Source organism: Typopeltis vanoorti, chromosome 23 (genome assembly GCF_054136105.1).
Source record: "Typopeltis vanoorti isolate ZY-2024b chromosome 23, IOZ_Tvanoo_1.0, whole genome shotgun sequence".
NCBI classification, from domain to species: domain Eukaryota; kingdom Metazoa; phylum Arthropoda; class Arachnida; order Uropygi; family Thelyphonidae; genus Typopeltis; species Typopeltis vanoorti.
In genome coordinates, this window is record NC_143571.1 from 28588625 (window position 1) to 28607349 (window position 18725).

The 18725-nt window shown below is 36.6% G+C and overlaps 1 protein-coding gene across 3 annotated transcripts in view; it reads left to right on the forward strand.

Annotated features, from left to right (window-relative positions):
* The first annotated feature begins 335 nt into the window (after positions 1-335).
* The window catches only part of LOC150093718 (alanine aminotransferase 1-like), a 193286-nt gene continuing 174896 nt past the window's right edge, over positions 336-18725 (forward strand). For all 3 annotated transcript variants that reach the window (XM_090413040.1, XM_090413043.1, XM_090413042.1), the window contains exons 1-2: positions 336-387; positions 14673-14835. In XM_090413040.1, the coding sequence (XP_090269166.1) occupies positions 338-387; positions 14673-14835 (213 nt within the window). In that variant the 5' untranslated portion in view covers positions 336-337. The remainder of the gene's footprint in view (positions 388-14672; positions 14836-18725) is intronic.

Sequence of the window (18725 nt, forward strand, 5' to 3'; positions counted from 1 at the left end):
ACATTATATAATTTTTAGAATTGTCGGTTAGTTTCCTAGTTTTTGTTACTTTCTATCGCCTACCAGTATATTCCTTTGAAAATGCTGACAGATATTAGTCAGTGAAACGTTGGATATTAAACTATTATTTACTTGGCTAGCTTACAAAATAAGTCTTTAATTATTAATGTGGGATTTAATATCCCCTTAATTTAAATAAAATACTATAGGTTTAAATTAAGGGGATATTAAATCCCAAATTGTTTTAAAACCGAATAAGAAACTCAAAGATTAGAATCAGAGTTTCATGCCGAATATAGTAAACTATAAAAGTATCGACGGTTACTAGCGTGAGCTAATGCAAGTAGTCCTAGTACGTAGTACAATCTCAGGCAACTCGTTGCAAAGGTGGGGATAATTCTGATCGCTAATCTTGGTATTTTTCCATAATGTAAAAACTCATTTCCTAGGAAATGTGTGCTGTTATTACATTATGGTGGGAGGTCACTACCCAGACTGGTTTCAGCCTTTTTTGAGGCTTCATCAGTGAGTAGCTAGACCAAATAGATACCAAACGGTATAGCCCCCTTAATTTGAATAATGTTTATATCGCCGAAATGAAGCCTATTGGCTCTTTATATTTAAGTAACTATAGGTTTATTTATTAACAACCTTTTGTGAGTGGGAACCAGATTAAAAAAAAAAAAAAAAGTACTCAGGAATCTACTGCAAAAATAGGTGATTTGTATCGAAACTGTATTGGTCTACTGAAGGCTAGTTTCGGTTTGTACTGTTGCCCTAGCTATTATGAGATTATTCGAAGAATTCGAAGCTGTGCGCATCTCTAATCCGATGGTACCTAATATTTCTGCCCCACTTTTCAAAGTTCTGAAGGCCAATCAAGTTGTTGTCGTTGTTTCAGAGTTCGTGCTATGCGCATGTGCAATATAGTCTGTATTTATCTCTATGATTTTGACTTGAAGGGAATAGGTATAACATATTTATTAGAGGTACATGGAATGTAGTTAATTTCTTTTCATTTGTTTCCATATTTTCTTCATTGTTATACCGGAGAAAAAGTAATTAACTCCCAGTTATTCGAAATTCGCATAATGATTATGCAGCAATTCACAGTATCTATACTTTATATCAGCAAGTTTTACTTTTAGTAATGCTGTTTACTTAACGCATTGAGCTTTACTTTCGTGTTGTGATTTTAACTGTCAGTTGTAAAAGAACATTTAGAATTATTGCTTATTGAATGTCATTATTCATTCTACATGGAGTCCACAGTTAAGTACTTTCTGATGATGCATTCTTTTTGCCACTCTCACAGCACAGATTTGCTGTAGATTTTACAACCTTTAAGAATTGCTAAAATGTGAGAATGTGAATTCTCTGCACGCTTTCAATAAAGTTTGCATACCTTCATTTCTTTCTTTGAATTCTGAACCCAGCGAATCAATCCATGAAGCTCTTCCAGCCACACATTACAAAAAATATCTTGCTGTAATAGTATATTTCATTTATTATAAGATGTATATTTTATTGAGTGTGTATACGCGCACGTGCACACACACACACATACATGACAGAATGATCATTAACTCGGTTAACATACATAGTTTTAGGAAAAATTGAATGACTACAACCTTTAATGATTAAAACCTTTTTACTTAAATCTCGGTTCTAGTTATTCAATTTTTCATAAAACTATATATATATATATATATATATATATATCACTTCTTATGGTAATTTTATGTAACTGGATCCACTATAGTTCCTTGCTTGTTTTTATGAATGTGTATTTCTAACCACCGCCCCTTATCAGCAAAAAATAGTTTTTTAATATCATGTATACTTTGCAGGGGTGCTTAAGGGTCAAAGCTGTATAACTGAGAGGAGACCTCCACACAGCCTTTAAAGGAATGCAGAGAACCGACCAGGGCTTCTGACCTAATGTCCAAACCTCACCTTCTCGTGGTGCACCCTGTTGGGTATCTACTTGGATACTGAACGGACGAGGATGGACTGGCAATTTGGGATTTAGCCGACCAAATTGTATTCTTATTGGTTAAACCAAAATATAGAATGATGGTACAACATGACAAAATTTCATGCCGGCTGGGGTGTCGCCTGGTTAAACGAGGCCCCGTTGTTTTCGCCAGGGAACCAGGGCGAACAGCGAAAAGTCAGCTACTGGAACAAATCTGAAAATAAACCCCAACTCAACATTACCAGAGTTAAAGATCGGTACTATCAACGTATATTTAACGTTACTTATCTAATGGCAAAGAAGTGGAGCTAGCTGAGGAATTAGATAAGTACCAGATCGACATAATAGGGGTGACTGAAACAAAAAAGACCAAAACTGGTGAGATCTTTCTGAGCAATAAATACAAAATGTTATATTCAGGCAATGACAATCAAGGAAAAGAAGGAGTAGCCATAGTATTCACCACAAAATACGAGGCTAATCTTCTTGAATGGCAGTCAGTCTCAAGTAGAGTAATGTGGGCAAATATGAGAATGGGGAACTGGACAATGAGACTTATTTGTGCCTATGGTCCCATAGAAGGTTCTACTAAGGTAGAAGTGGAGGAATTTTTTGACACTTTAGAAAAAGCAACTGACACAATGAAAAAGGAAAAGTTGGTCCTTGTTGGGGATCTAAATAGCAGAGTAGGAAATGATTGTGAGACATACAAAAATATTTTGGGAAAATTTGGAGAAAAGAGCAAAGCTAATAATAATGGCAAATATCTGTTGGATTTCTGCTCAGGACATGGACTGGTTATTACTAACACCATGTTCCAACATAAAAATGTGCACAAATTCACATGGAGAGAAGAGGCTAGGAATAAGAAAAGTCTCATTGACTATGTTATTGTTGATAGTGATGTTTTCTCCCTTTTGCAGGACACCAGAGTGTACAGAGGATTTGAAATTGGAAGTGATCACTACTTAGTCTTGAGTAGGATAAAATTGAATTTCATATTGAAAAGAATAACATGTAAGAAAGTTTTAAAGCGAATAAAAGTTGAGCAGCTCTCAGATGTGAACTGTAGACTAAAATACACAAAGATTATTGAAGAAAAAATGAAAGAGTTTGAGAACAGGAATGAAACCTTGGAGATTCAGTGGCAAACTCTGAAGAAAACATTGATTGATTCTGCCAGAGAGGCACGTGGTGAGGTTATCAGTAAGGATAAAAAAATCAGAACTCTCTGGTGGACACAGGAAGTTAAAGAGGCAGTGAAGGAAAAGAAGAAAGCATACCAAAAGTTCCTGTCAAATAAGTCAGTATGTGCTCTTAGAGAATATAGAGACAAGTGCAAGAATGCTAAACACTGTGTAAAACTAGCTAAACAAAAGTCATGGGAGGACTTTGGCAAGAATATAGAAAATTAATATCAAGAAGGTGGCAAAATATTCTGGAGGTTGTTGAAGAAGCTTAAGAATGGAGGAAAGAGTGCTGTAAAAGGAATTAGAGATGATAAAGGTGACATGAAAACGGGAGGAAAAGATATCCTTGAAGTATGGAGTAATTACTTTGAAAAACTGCTAAATGAAACAAGCAGTGATGACAGCACAGTGATAAAAAACACTGACCAGGCATGCAGTCAGGAATACACATATCCATACTTGAGGTAGAAAAAGACGTCAAAGGCTTGAAATGTGGAAATGCAGCAGGAGTAGATGATATTCGACCAGAAATGCTGAAGTATGGTGGTGTAAGAGTCTTATAGTGGCTGCACTGCATAGTTCAGAAAGCCTGGACAGAGGGACGAATTCCCGATGATTGGAGTAGAGCTCTCATAGTACCCATATATAAAAAGGGAAATAAAACTGAATGTGAGAATTACAGAGGTATTTCCCTACTGAGTGTTCCTGGCAAGATCTATGCAAGTATACTTGAGAAACGGTTGAGAAGAATTGTGGAAGAAAAGCTTGGTGAAGAACAAGCTGGATCAGGCCAAATAGAGGCTGTCAGGATCAGATCTTCACTTTACGACAAATAGTCGAGAGAGCATGGGAATATAACAAAGATCTGTATTTAAGTTTTGTCGATCTGGAAAAGGCATATGACAAGGTGCCAAGAGAGAAGCTATTCCATACGCTTCAGTTATATGGTGTGAATGGGGCATTATATCAAGCAATACTTAGTCTTTACTTGAGTTGTAAGTCAGCAGTTAGAATTGAAGGAAGTACAGGAAGATGGTTTAATGTTAAATCTGGTGAGACAATGATGTACGTTATCCTCTCTGTTATTCATTATCTATATGGATCACATTATGAAGGAAAGTGGTATTAAACATGATATCAAAATTGGAGATGTTATTGTCAGCTCTTTGCTTTATGCGGATGATGTTATACTTCTAAATAAATCTGCTACAAGTCTGCAAGATTCTCTGATTAAATTGAATAGCTGTTGTAATAGATATGGTATGAAGGTCAGCAATAAAAAGACAAAGACGATGAAAATAGGCAGAATCATTGAAAATGTCAACTGTGTTGTGAATGGAGAACCTGTGGAACAAGTAAAACATTTCAGCTATTTAGGCATGGTTTTTACTGAAGATGGTAAATTAAATATAGAAATAGACAACAGAATCAGCAAAGCTGGTATGGTGGGAGGCTAATTGAATAAATTCATATGGAATAAGAGAGAAATCAGTCGGAACACTAAATTAGCTGTGTACAAGACAGTGTTCAAACCTGTTTTAACTTATGGATCTGAGAGCTGGGTCAGAAGTAAAACACTTGACCAAAGACTAGAGACCACAGATATGAGAGTTCTGAGAAAGATTATAGGCATGAACAGATGGCATCAATGGCAATATCATATTGAAAACTAGGATATTAGGAAAGAACTTGACATTGTTAGCATCCAGGAATGCATTTGCAGAGCTAATCTTAGGTGGTATGGTCACTTAAACAGAATGGGCAAGGAAAGATTAGCAAAACAAGTATTCTCTGCCAGGTTGGCAGCAAAACGACCCAGAGGAAGACCAAGATATAGGTGGATTGATATGGTACAAAATGCTTTAGACGATAGAAATATAAGATCTGATAATGTTGGAGTCTTGACAAGTAACAGACTGATTTGGAGGAAAATTGTAGATAGGAAATTAATAATGATGTAATTTTTTTCATGTAGTACTATCATATCCTGTACACCCCTTGAGGGTAAATGGCAGGAATTTGATGATGATGATGTTTACTTTGCAGTTCATTATTTTTTAGCTCCTGCAACTATTCCTTTATGCCAGAAATATGACAGTTTTCACCAGTATGCAGTACTATAGGCTATTAAAATTCCATTATCCTCTCTGCAGTACTTAACCTTACTAATATATCCAGCACCCACATTCATCCTTCCAACAATTATTTTTCTTTTGACTACCCATTAACCCCTTAGGATTTGTTTTGATCTAGTGTGGTTATTTAAAAATAAATAAAAAAAAAATATTCAAAAGCAATGAGAGTTATTTGAAAAGTTCATCAAACTGCACTCCTATTGTTTAAACAAAACATTTATTTAACAAAATACATTTGCAGATCCTCTATTCTTATCACTTCAGCTCAGCGTTCAGGCAAGTCTTGTATTTCTCTCAGCAAACTTTTTTTGCAGAAACCTCTTTGGTGACAATGAAGCATTTCCCATAGAGCAGGGTTTACTTTTTATTTTTGCAACTTAGGGAACAGTACAAAGTCTGGAGGGCTCATATATCAAGACTATGGAGATGAGAAGCACTTGTCATCCATACTTTTTCAGACCTCCAGTGGAACATACCTCACATTTTCCATGTGGAATGAGTGCTCTGATCACAAACATGTCAGGTATTTTTAGGTAAATTTCAAGCACAAAATGTCTTCCAGAAATTTCTAGTATGCTATCAATGTGCTGTCATTAGCTGTTATCATTAACTTTTGATTATTGTCAACATTATTTTGGATGAGAGGTTGGATGTTTCCACTGTAAGGATTGCCTTTTCATTTCTGGTCCAAGTCTCATATTCATGTTTCAGCTGTGGCATGCATAGAATCCTTATAAGGGTTCTATACATGCTAAGGTCTCTAACAAGGCACTCATCTATTCAAAGATGTATGGTCCTCCATAGCTTAGTTTATATTGATGATGGCCTGGTTAGAAAGACCTTAGTATACATCGAATTTTTTATATGGTTTTCCCCTACTGAAGTTAGGTTAGCCAGTCTTATATAGAGGCTACTTGGTTTTTCTTCTAAGAAATTCAAAGATTTTCTCATTCAAATTAGCCAGAAGAATAGATAATTGATAGACATAATATGCTGGCTGTTAATTCCAAATTAATATTGCATGCCTTCATTCTCATAGCAGTGCAACAGTTGTTCTGCAGTCATCTTGAAATATGCTTTTCTTTCAACTGTACTAGGACTTACTTGACAGCAACTTTTCCTTTTTTCAAAATTTCATTAATTTTGTGGCCTGATCCCATGGAAGTCTTGGTGGGACCTAGTTTTTTTTTTTTTTTTTTTTTTTAGCTTTGTGTGTGTGTGATATTATGTACCTCTCATGATGAATCAATGACTCCATGGAGTTAACCTGGCATTAGTAAGGTGGAGTATCACAGATCCCAAAGATATAGAAAGAAATAACTGTGACACCGCCACCTTACTATCGGAGGGTTAAGAAGTTGATTTCCTTTCCACCCTTCTCCCCATTTTTTTATTATTTATTATTTATTTTATATATAAATAAATATAATTTATATATATTTATTTATATATAAATATATATTTATATATAAAATAATAAAATATATATTTTATTATTTTATTTATGCTTTCATGTGAATTCCACCCATGAAAAGTTGTAAAACCTATCATATGTTTTGTACTTTGGATGTACTGAAGGTTAGATAATCTGATTACCATGCCTTAGGGATCCAGGCATGGGAAAATTTAAATTGAAGACAGCATGGATGGAAGGGGAGAGGCAGAGCTTTCCATTTTAGTATTAAAATGTAAAGTTTTGTATCTTAGAATGCAAAAATATAAGGTTGCATTGGTTTAAATATGCTTCAGGAGGTAGATGGGATTCAAGGTCTAGGGGTGATGATCAACAGGAATTTGATAAAAAAAATAAATCTGATAAAAATAATGTGGCTGTAACACCATAGATAGTCTTCATCAAGCCATTCTGGACAATTGTGCACATCTGGCTTCTATTGCGGTAAAAAATACTCTGGATAGAGTTTGATGAGTAACTAGGGCATTATCAGGACTCTGGAATTACAATTTAGTGTTTTTAACCTCATAATAAAGGAATCAAGAAAAGGAATTTTGGCATATGTAAGAACTTATTACAGGAATATTCTAAGAATAGTATGGGTACTGAAAATCAGACATGATGAGTTCTATCAGAAGATGCAACCAAAGGAGAATTTAATGCAGAAGGTTATACAATGGAAGCTGCAATTATTTGGACACACTGTAAATGAGCAAGGGTCAGAAGATAAAGACATTCATGTTTGGTATTATGGATGGTGTAAACAGAAAAGAAGATGGATAGACGACATAAAGGACTGGTGTGGAACAGGGGCACGCCAGTAGTGTCCAGCGCTTGTGTGCAAAACTTTAGTTGGTGCCCCTATACCCCAATAAAATAAAAATAAAAATTTATGAAAACGTTATTTTTAATATTTGATGCCAATAAAGTGAGTATTTCATTTTGAATTTTATCTCCTAAATAGGAGAGCATATTTTTAAAGGCAGGATCATTAGCTACACGTCTTGTGTGTTCCGATATAAAAGGATCAAACTTTTCTAACATCTCAATGCATTTAAAAAAAATTGCCATTGTTGCGATCATAAAGTTTATTCCTTTTATCACGAAGAGCTAGATTTTGTTTGCCTAAAAACTATACTACATAAATTATTCTTTTTATAACTTCATACCAACGTTTCCTTTCATTATCTAAAACTGTTTGCTGCAAATGATCAGTAGAAGTTTTATTTTTTAAGGATGTAATTAATTCTGTCCATTTTTTGTAATTGTTCAAATGATTTAAATTTTTCTCATGACGATTCAGGTACATTGCAAGATGATGCCTATATTCTGTTGATAACAGCAGAATATAGAATAAAGTTAAAAACTGCAGCAGATTTTCTTATATATGTTTAGATCAAATGCGAGCGTGAACAAGATTAAACGAATTCTAACGCGTGTCATCCTGTAAACAGTAAACTCGCGCAAGTTCAAGTTTTTATTTGTTTACACTAAACTATTGTTAGAACTAGGATTAGAATAAAATAAGATCTTAAGGAATAATAACAAATAAAATCTATAAAATGTAATTAAAATTTAAACAAAATTGTAATTTATTTTGATATAATTAATGAATAATATATTTTTTTTAAGTATTTCCTCCTCGCCTGAAATCTTTGGCACGTTTACTATCCTGTGTGCGCTGCACATATTGCCGGTGCACCCCTGGTGTGGAATGGGGGTTACATCATGTTGAGGGCTCAATGGATTGTAGACAGCACTCAGAAAGGATTAAAACAGAATTTACTACTTCCTATATTTTGTCATCTTCAGGGATTACAAAAAAAACTAATGTAACATCTACACAAATACCACACAATACTAAGCCCAACCACGTGGGTGACTCTAAAGTCCTATCTAGGTGGAGTGCCCTCTAAGAGCGGTTGTAGGTGATGATAAGTGTTTCCTAAATCTTAGGAAACTTAATGCAACCGTATTTATTAAGATTTGGTTGATTTCTGAGAGCTGCTACCGATTCTAAAAATAGCCTGTCTTTTTTGAATTTGCTGTGGTGGAGCATGGTGATTTTTTTTCCATGAGATCCTGTTGGTTGTATCCAAGACATGGTCAGCCAGGCCTGACTGACCATAGTCGTGGTTGCAGATGTATGACCTGTGTTCCTCCAGGTAGATGGTTGCTGATCTGCCTGTCTGTCCAAAGTATGCCAGCTTGCAGAAACAGGGTACTTTATAAACTGCAGGCACTGAGAGAGGAGGGAGCTGATCTTTTGTAGAATGGATAAGAGTAGCAATTTGTGGTGGGGCTTAAATGCTGTGTGTAGGTTGTACTTTTTTAAAATCTTGGTTATTTTTTTTGATGTGCCACAGAGGTTTCAGCACATGGGCTTGAAGATCGCTCTGCGGCTTTTGGCTTCGGTTGACCTCCCGTGGCAAAAAAAACATCTGACCGACACTGCTTCAGGTATTTACATCAGTTCTTCTATCATCATTCCATTCTTCTCCTCTGGCATGGGTTCGCCATAACGTCTGGTCCTCTGGATCCTACTTCTGGAACCTCTAACTGCCGATATTTCTGCCGACTCTGATTCTCTGCCAACTCCGATGACTGCCAACGACTCTCACTGCCGACTGCCTCTGGTTCTAACTGCCCACACCGATGTTCGGTTCAATCCCTTTTTATTTCACATTTTTCGGGACCTTGCACCAAGGGTTGTAACCCCTGAAGAATTCAGCACGACTCCTTGATCTTCTGTTAAGACTGACCCGTTCTTTCTTCTCCTCCGTGCACTCCTTTAATCCTCTCTTGTCAGGCAACGGAAACTTGTCTGAACGTTGCCGATCTCTTTGACACTAACCTAAAAGGTGTTTATACGCAGAGCTCGCAAACAACTTTCTCATACACTTAAATCATAAACAACTTTCTTCTTCCCTTATACATAGCTATTATACAAAGTTCTGGTGGCAATGCATTGCCTTGGTTTTTTTTTTTTTTTTTTTACATTCTAGAAATTTTTGTTAAAGCAGTAAGTACAGTCCATTCCCATAGGGTTATTTACATTAATATTTAGCATAAAATATGCAGAGGCATACAAGGTTATTTTTGTAACAATCTCATGAGACTTGACCTCTGTAAAAATCAGTGCTTTGGTGCTTCCATGCTACATTGAGTTTTACAGAAAGTCCAGTGAGAGGGGGTCAGAGAGTTGGCCAGCTGTTTTGACAGTTTGTAGCATGGTGCATTAGTGGCATCTACTATAGGTCTTAGTGGGGAATTGGGTTTGTGGATTTTTGGTAAACCGTATATTCGGGGGGGGGGGGCGGACGAGAACAGAAAGGTTTGAGTTTTTTCGTAATGTCAGGAGGCCAGGAAGATACTTTTTTAAGTAAGTTTTTTAATTTTTTCACTTGTGTTTTTGTGGGGTCGTGTTCTATTTGCAGGTAGGTAGAGCGATCTTGGAGGATAATCTCCATTTTTCATTTGTATTCAGTGACATTAAGAACGAATGTGGCATTACCCTTATCTGCTCTGGTGATGATGATATTTTTTTCTTTCCGTAATTTCATGAGAGCAGTGCATTGGCTGGACAATAAATTACTTTTTGGAGGTGAAGACTGGACAAGGATGTTGGTGATGTCAGGCCTGATGTTATTTGCTATCTGCAGCGCTAAGCAACAGATCCCGTGTTAGATATTAAACATTACATCAAGCACCGGCACTTCTTTCGGTATACAACCGCGAAATTGTGGCTGAGGCTTAGGGCACTGACGGCATCTTTTTTGAGCCTTCTGGAAGAAAGATTAACTACTCTCTGGATGGTTGAATTTGCGGTTGCAGTTTGGATTTACATGGATTGTTATACTTTTTGATATGTTTAATTTTTATTTTTTGAAATTCTTTCTGTGCAGAAGCTTCTGAGATGCCAGAGAGAATGGACCAAAGCTCAGGGTTAAGTCCAGCAGAGAGCTCTGATTGTAAGGAGCCAATGGCAGTGTTAGTCTCGGAGACTCTTGCCAATTTTTATATGGAAGATTTTGAAAAACGAGCCATAGATTCAGTCCCTCTCAAACCTTCTATCTGGCTAAGATATGTAGATGATGTGTTCTTTATTTGGCCTCATGGCCCAGCTACATTAGACTCCTTCCTCAGTCACCTCAACAGCTTACATCCAAGAATCCAGTTTACAGTGGAAAAGGAAAAAAAAATAATTGTTTACCCTTCCTAGACACCTCAGTTACACGGCTTCCTAACGGTACACTTTCCTTTACTGTATATAGAGAACTATGCACACAGGCTGATACATTCACAAACTCTCCGACCACCACCCCTCTCAACAATATGGCATTATTAAAACTCTAACCAAGAGAGCCCCACAATCTTTGTTTCGGTGGAGCTGCCCTTACAACTGAGCTTGACCATATACACAACACTTTCCTCTCCAATGGCTACAACGATCATAGTATTAAAAAAAAAAATCAGTTTCCCCCCATTCCTTGGTCTTCTCTTCAGTAAGAGTTTAGAAATGCCATCACCATACCCTACATCCATGGCACATCAGATAAAAATAGCCAAGATTTTAAAAAAGCACAGCCCACACATAGCATTTAAGCCCCACCGCAAACTTGCTACCCTGATCCGTTCTACAAAAGATCAGCTTCCTTCCCTCTCAGTGCCTGGAGTTTATAAAGTACCCTGTTCCCGTAAGCTGGCATACTTTGGACAGACAGGAAGATCAGCAACCATCTGCCTGGAGGAACACAAGTCATACATCTGCAACCACGACTATGGTCAGTCAGGCCTGGCTGACCATGTCTTGGATACAACCAACTGGATCTCATGGAAAAAACCACCGTGCTCCACCACAGCAAATTCAAAAAAGATAGGCTATTTTTAGAATCAGCAGCACTCAGAAATTAACCAAATCTTAATAAATACATTGCATTAAGCTTCCTAAGATTTGGGAAACACTTATCATCAGAGATCCCACCTTACAATTCAGGCCACCTACAACCACCTTTAGAGGGCACTCCACCTAGATAGGACTTTAGAGTCACCCACGTGGTTGGGCTTGGTATTGTGTGGTATTTGTGTAGATGTTACATTAGTTTTTTTGTAATTCCTGAAGATGTCTCAGTCACTGAGACGAAATATAGGAAGTATTAAATTCTGTTTTAATCCTTTCTGACTGCTGTATACAATCCATTAAGCCTCCAATATGATGTCCTCACAACACATAAGTCTCTACACATGAAATGGAGTTACAGAAACTGCAACACTGTACACTGGGCAAAGAAAGGTGGAAGAATGCATTTTTGGAAATTATGGAGACAACTACCGTGTTTGAATAAAAACTTTAGTTTAATATTACTAAAATTTTACAATTCGACATTTCGACCTTTATGTCAAGGTCATCTTCTGGAGCGTACAAATAGAGTCCTATTATTTGTGTTGTCTACTATATACATATATTAACATTATTCCAGCCAGTTGGAGTGGAATGGTTTCTAATACTAGCTGAAGATTGGCTAGAGTCCTGACTTATGCTGGATCTTATATATTAGGTAGGCTGAATGTGTGCCATCCAGATCCTTGGAATTTTCATGCCATCTTTGTTGTTGATATTTGGGTGGTTTATCAGGATTTCGCAGACTTCCTTAAATTTCCTTTCGTACCAGGTTTTTGTGCAGTGTAAAGAGCAGGTGCTTTTCCAGTTGATTTGGTGTAAGGTGTTGAGTGCGTGGTGTGAGAGGCCTGCTTCACCATAATGGTTATATTTAATGTGTCTAATGTGTTCTTTCTTGCATATAGGGATTGTCCGTCCTGTTTCACCAATGTACGGTAAGTTACAGGTGCAGCGGATGCAATAGACTCCAGGATGTGCTAATGGGAGGAGAGGATCCTTAGAGAAGCTGAATATGGTTTTAAGTTTAGTGGGTGGTTTAAAGGTGGCATTGAGGTTATAATGTTGTAGGATCCTGTTGATTTTTTCCGATAACCCTTTAATGTATGGGATGGCTATGGTTTTACTGTAATCTAGATTCGTTTTTGTTGTGGTTTTATAGAGTATTTTATTGACAGTATTTTTGTTATAGCCATTGTTTATGAATGTGTCACTAATGATTCTTAGTTCTTGTTTCAGGGCTTGCTGGTTGGAGCAAATAGTTGTGGCTCTGTTTTTAAGGGTGTTTATGACTCCATATTTTTGTGCTGGGTGGTGGTATGAATTCGCATGTATGTATTGGCCCGTGTGTGTCAGTTTTCGGTAGACCGTGAAGGATAGACTGCCTGAAGGAAGACGTGTAACTAGTGTGTCTAGGAACGGGAGCGAATTTTGGTTTTCAATTTCGATGGTAAATTGTATGCGTTCGTGTTGTTTGTTTAGGTGGCTGAGGAATGTGTTTAGCGTTTGTCGCCCGTGCGGCCAGATCGCGAACACGTCGTCAATGTATCTGAGCCAGATTGTCGGTCGAAGCGTGGCGGAATCAAGAGCCCTTTGCTCAAAGGTTTCCATGTAGAAGTTCGCGATTGGGGGCGATAATGGTGAGCCCATGGCTGTACCTTCCTTTTGTAGGTAGAATTTGTTTTGCCACACGAAGTAACCGGTCTTTAGTACGTGGGCAAAGAGGGCCATAATGTTGGGCGGAAATTTGTTCTGTAGTAAGAGAATTGTGTCATTGATGGGGACATTAGTTTATCACTAATGTCCCCATCCTGATAAACCACCCAAATATCAACAATAAAGATGGTAAGAAAATTCCAGGGATCTGGATGGCACACATTCAGCCAACCTAATATGAAAGATCCAACATAAGTCAGGACTCTAGCCAATCCGCTAGTATTAGAAACCATTCCACTCCAATTGGCTGGAATGATGTTGATATATGTATATAGTAGACAACACAAATAATAGGACTCTAGCGTTGATGTATAATTTTTTTTTTTTTTTTTTTTTTTTTCACCAGAGGTCAGGCCAACAATTGTGGTAGCGGTTAGTCAGTGTCTTTAACAAACCAGTATGATTGTAGTATAGCTTGTTTCTTGTGTATATTTGTACGCTCCAGAAGATGACCTTGACATAAAGGTCGAAACGTCGAATTGTAAAATTTTAGTAATATTAAACTAAAGTTTTTATTCAAACACGGTAGTTGTCTCCATAATTTCCAAAAATGCATTCGGATCACCGTGCAAGCCTAAAAGAAAGGAAAGGTGGAAGAAGATAGTGAAGGAAGTTCAGACACCAATGGGCAGTGTGCCCATGGTTCGTATTGATGATGAATCGTTATTTTAGGATATGACTAGTTCCTCTGATGTCATCTCATCTGCTCCATCACCTAAAATTACTTACTATCAGTATTCTGCACTTTTCATTCTACTCTGACATTATTCATTTACTACTTGTTTTTTGATTGTCTGCTGTTTTACTTTCATGTCTTTCTTCCTCTCCTTTCACATATTTTTCATGTGTTTCTTCTTTTTTTTCCACTTTTTCCATATATATGCTCACTTTCTTAAAACTCGTTATCCATTCTCTTCACATTCACTCTCTTACCTAACAATAGCTAATACACAACTGCAGACCAATGGGATGTAGTCTCTTACGCCACTCAATTAATGAACTGTATATCCTTGAACTATATAGCCTTGCACATCTTGCCTATCATTCCATTCTTCATGTGTCCTCTTCCTGAACATACTCAGACAATACTCAACCATATTCCCAACTGTAGAGTTATTTGTCAACATAACAGTTCACTCGTAGCTGTTTTAACAGCCTTTCTGGATATGTAATATGCACTGTATTAAATGTTTAAACAATCAGTTTTTAAAAATACTTTTCATGATGATTAAGCTGATTTTTAAGTTATATTATCATGCTTCCGTGAGATGTATTAATGGTGCTTTTTTTTTTTAATTTTAAGTTTACCTGAGAGGATTACTGGAGTTAAGTACTCAGTATTAATAGTAAAAATGACTTCACAACTTCTAACTGTGAATACAGTTAATCAGAACTTTAAAAACATGGATAGTTTGTCTTCACATCCTATATTAAGAAGATTTCGGATACTGCAGGATGAATTCCAAGTAAATAATTTTTTTTTCTTTTTTAATACAAAATTGCTAATATTAGCAACTTAGATTAGTATCTGTAGTATTTTATGTGTAGTTTTTACTTCCTTTTTTAATGCAATGAACACTAAAGAAAATATACAAAAATTGTGCAGAAAGTGTCAGAGATAGTAGTTATGAATTTCAGAGTAGGAATTTACTTTTTTATTGTTCATCTTCATGGTATATACTAGATGCTATGGCATTCTAACATACTTCAGATTTTACAATTAGTTTTGGATTAATTTTTTTTCTTCACATTAGTCTATTATATGTCAGGTTTCCAGTTTTATCTGCTCTTACATTTTAATCTTCTAACATATGTACAACAAGACATTCTAATTGTGCCATTTCACTTATAACTCAGCTTTTTGTTTCATCACTTTTACTTCAAATGCTTGTTATATTAATCTTTAATATAAAGAGGAGAGAGACATGATAGAAGCATTTAAGTTGTTAAAGGGGTTTTATAGAATTGAGACTGAAGACATTTTTCAGTACATGCCAAGAAGGGAGATAACAAGGGGTCACCAGTGGAAGTTCTGTAAGAATGTGGTTAGCAAGGGTGTTAGGACTAGGGTTTTTTTTTTTTTTTTAAACTTGGGGATAATGAATGGTTTGCCAGGAGTGGTTGTGGGTGCTTCATCAGGAATGAGTTTAAGGAGAAGTGTGATAAGTATTGTTTGAATGATGGCTAATGTGTGAATAAATGGAACTCCCACAATGAGTAAGTTAAGCCCACACTAAAACAAATGTTAAAGCTTGCAGAAAAATAAGGCATAAAGGATCAAATTGTTTATGAAGTAAACTTAAAGAAAGTTAAGAAGATCTTGTGAGAGACTAGGACTGTGGTTTAGGTCCTTCCAGATGAAAGCACATGAAAACCATCTTATGAAGCCTTGGATTTAATCCAACTTCTGTGATTAAATCAAAATTTTTATAATTTTTTAATATTTTTATTTGCTTTTTACATAATCCAGAAATCCTGCCTTAGAGACCAAACGTGGAATTTTTCAAACCACTTCAGGCCTCTAATAAGCAGGGTGTTGATTTCACACTGGGCAATGAAATTTATCTCCCACCTAAAGACAATCGCAAACATCCATGCTCACATAGAATGGATGTTTGTGTTAGGTTCATATGAGCATTAGGTTCGAATCACAGTGGGATTCAAACCTATTGGGTGGAGAATGGATAGGCTATCTGCTCAGCCAACCATGAAGTTTATTTTTTAAAATCCTACATTATTATTATTTATTATTATTATGTGACACCTCCAAGGAGTCCAAAGACTCGTATGTCTACAATTCTCCATCTCCACCACTTAATCTCCCAACCATACTGAATTGCCACTACCATCATAATCTGACAGTAGATGACACCAATGTCCTCTACTGTCCATCCACTGCTGCCACTAGTATTTTTTTTTTTTGTCTGTAAATTGCGTCTGCTTCTCAAGGCTGGTTTGTCTGTATGCAGGATGAAAAACCCGATTTTCTAGGAGAAAAAAAATCCTGCTACTTCCGTATGAGATCAGCTGACTTCCAGTTGCACTACAGAGATGCTTATTTTACTAGCTAGAAATTTTTTATATGGTTTCTTCTTTTCATGGACTGTTTTTATTTTTTATTTTTTTTAAATTTCATGTGTTACACCATGAAGTTGTATTTTGTATTTTTGCACACAATTTTATCATAAGTATGTTTTTTTTTTTTGTTTGTTTTGTTTTGTTTTCAACCAAACAACTAACAATAAAAAATAACTAACACTGGGTTTATGGGTCGTAATGATTTAATAAATTTACTAGTTTCGCAACTTAAGCTATCTGAGTTGGGATGAACTCAGATAGCTTAAGTTGCGAAATCTGAGTTGGGATGAACATACAAATATAAATAAGCATTAAATGTGAATCAATACATCACTAAAAAACACTAGCTGAATGTGTAGGAACCATTACACAAGAATATTTGTATGTTCATCCCAACCCAGATGAAGCCACTAGCTTAAGTGGCAAAACTAGTAGGTTTATTAAATCTACTAGTTTTAATAAACCCAGTGTTAGTTATTTTTTATTACAACTTTATCGTGTGTCCCTGGCTGAATTAGTCAGTGTTTTCTTCAAATTTCAGTGTTTGTCCTCCAAAAGTTACTGTTTAAATATACAACTGGCATCTAAGAGTTGTTTAAATTTGATTATTTCCAAAACGTTTAGTATTCCAGTGAAAAAACATCTCCCCCCCCCCATAATTTTTATGCTACTCAGCAATAGGTAGTGGTAATCATTTTTCGTTTCAAATTCTTAACATACTCTTGTATCCCGAACTAGTCTGAAGATGTTTTGTGCATAATAACATAATTAGTAAGTCTTTTCTAATTCTATTTCTTTATATGCTATTCCTCTTACATTCCAGTTTGCTATGTGTATTATATTTTGTCGTTTCCATTTTCGTTTTCCCTTTTCCATTCCAGGGTCGTTTCCCATAGATTCAATCCGATTATCTTTTTCTGTCAGCTTACAAGTATGGTTATGTTCTTCATGTCAGGGGACTAGCCTGGCGATGGAATAGTTCAGTGGTAGGGCTGCTACCTTAAGGCTTTTGAACTCACCTTCTTCCGAATTTAAACCCATAGGAGGAATAGGGTATATTGAAGGGGAAAGGGTAGATTATAGAAGAAATATAGTAAGGTTTATAGAGAGGACATAGTTGTAAGGCCAGAAATGAAAAGACCCCATGGCCCTCGAGTACTCTAATAGCACAAGGGTCATAAAGTAAGAAGAGTTGGCTGATAAGGCCTTATAGGAAAGATTAAAGTAAGTGTGTCTTCCTCAAAGTAGAAGAAGGAGAGGATAGATCCAGCTAGGGGTCCACGGGAGTGCCGCTTCCCTTACAATTAAGATGATTGCCCCTTATGGCCCTGTTGGTCCACGAGTCCTTATTCAGTATATTTGGACCACCCCACCATATATATATACACACACACGCACGCGCATGTACACACACACATATGGTGGGCTCCCCTATCCGCCGCCCAGGGGACGCGCTCTCTAGGGGTTACAGGGTCCCCTGAGAGGACCCTGTAACCCCTAGAGTAAAAAAAAAAAAAAAATTAAAAAATATAAACATAGATGGATGGAACACATTCACAGAATAAAAACAGAAAGATTACCAAAACAAGCCTTAAAGTACAAGCCATTAGGAAAAAGAAAACCAGGACGTCCTCTTAAACGATTCAACGATGACTTCTAAGGCCGGAACAGGCCATCCTAGGCCTAAATCCTTGATACATATGATGATGATGAGTAAGTCTTTTCTTGTGAATATAAATGTGTGTAAAAGGTGTGTATAAATTTTTACTCGCTTTTATGTTGGAATGACTAGCTCACATCTTGAATAAAAGTAACAGGTATTTTCTGTTATTCTCCAGATTTATTATTATTATTATTATTATTAGACACCTCCAGAGAGTCCAAAGACTCATCAAGGGAGGGCACCTGCTCTACAACTCTGTCTCCACCACTCAGTCCACCAGCTGACTCCACCAACGGCATCTACCGCCGACCACTACCACTGGTATTTCCACAGACAATCAGAAACATCCATGCCCATTGAGGGGTTAGAACCCACAGCCTTTTGGCTGGAGAGCGAGTACCACTCGGCCAGCCAGGCTGGCGAAAATTTTCTGAGACATTTCTCTGTGCATGTGATTCATTTCCTCCTCTGCTCTTTAGATCTCTAACAAGAACAAACTTTCTCTTTTTTTATAACGTTGGCTTTCATAGCAAATCCCATTATGACAAACTACTGGAAAAGTTCTAACTAAAGCTTTATAGGCACAATACTGTTTAGAAATGAAATTCATTATAA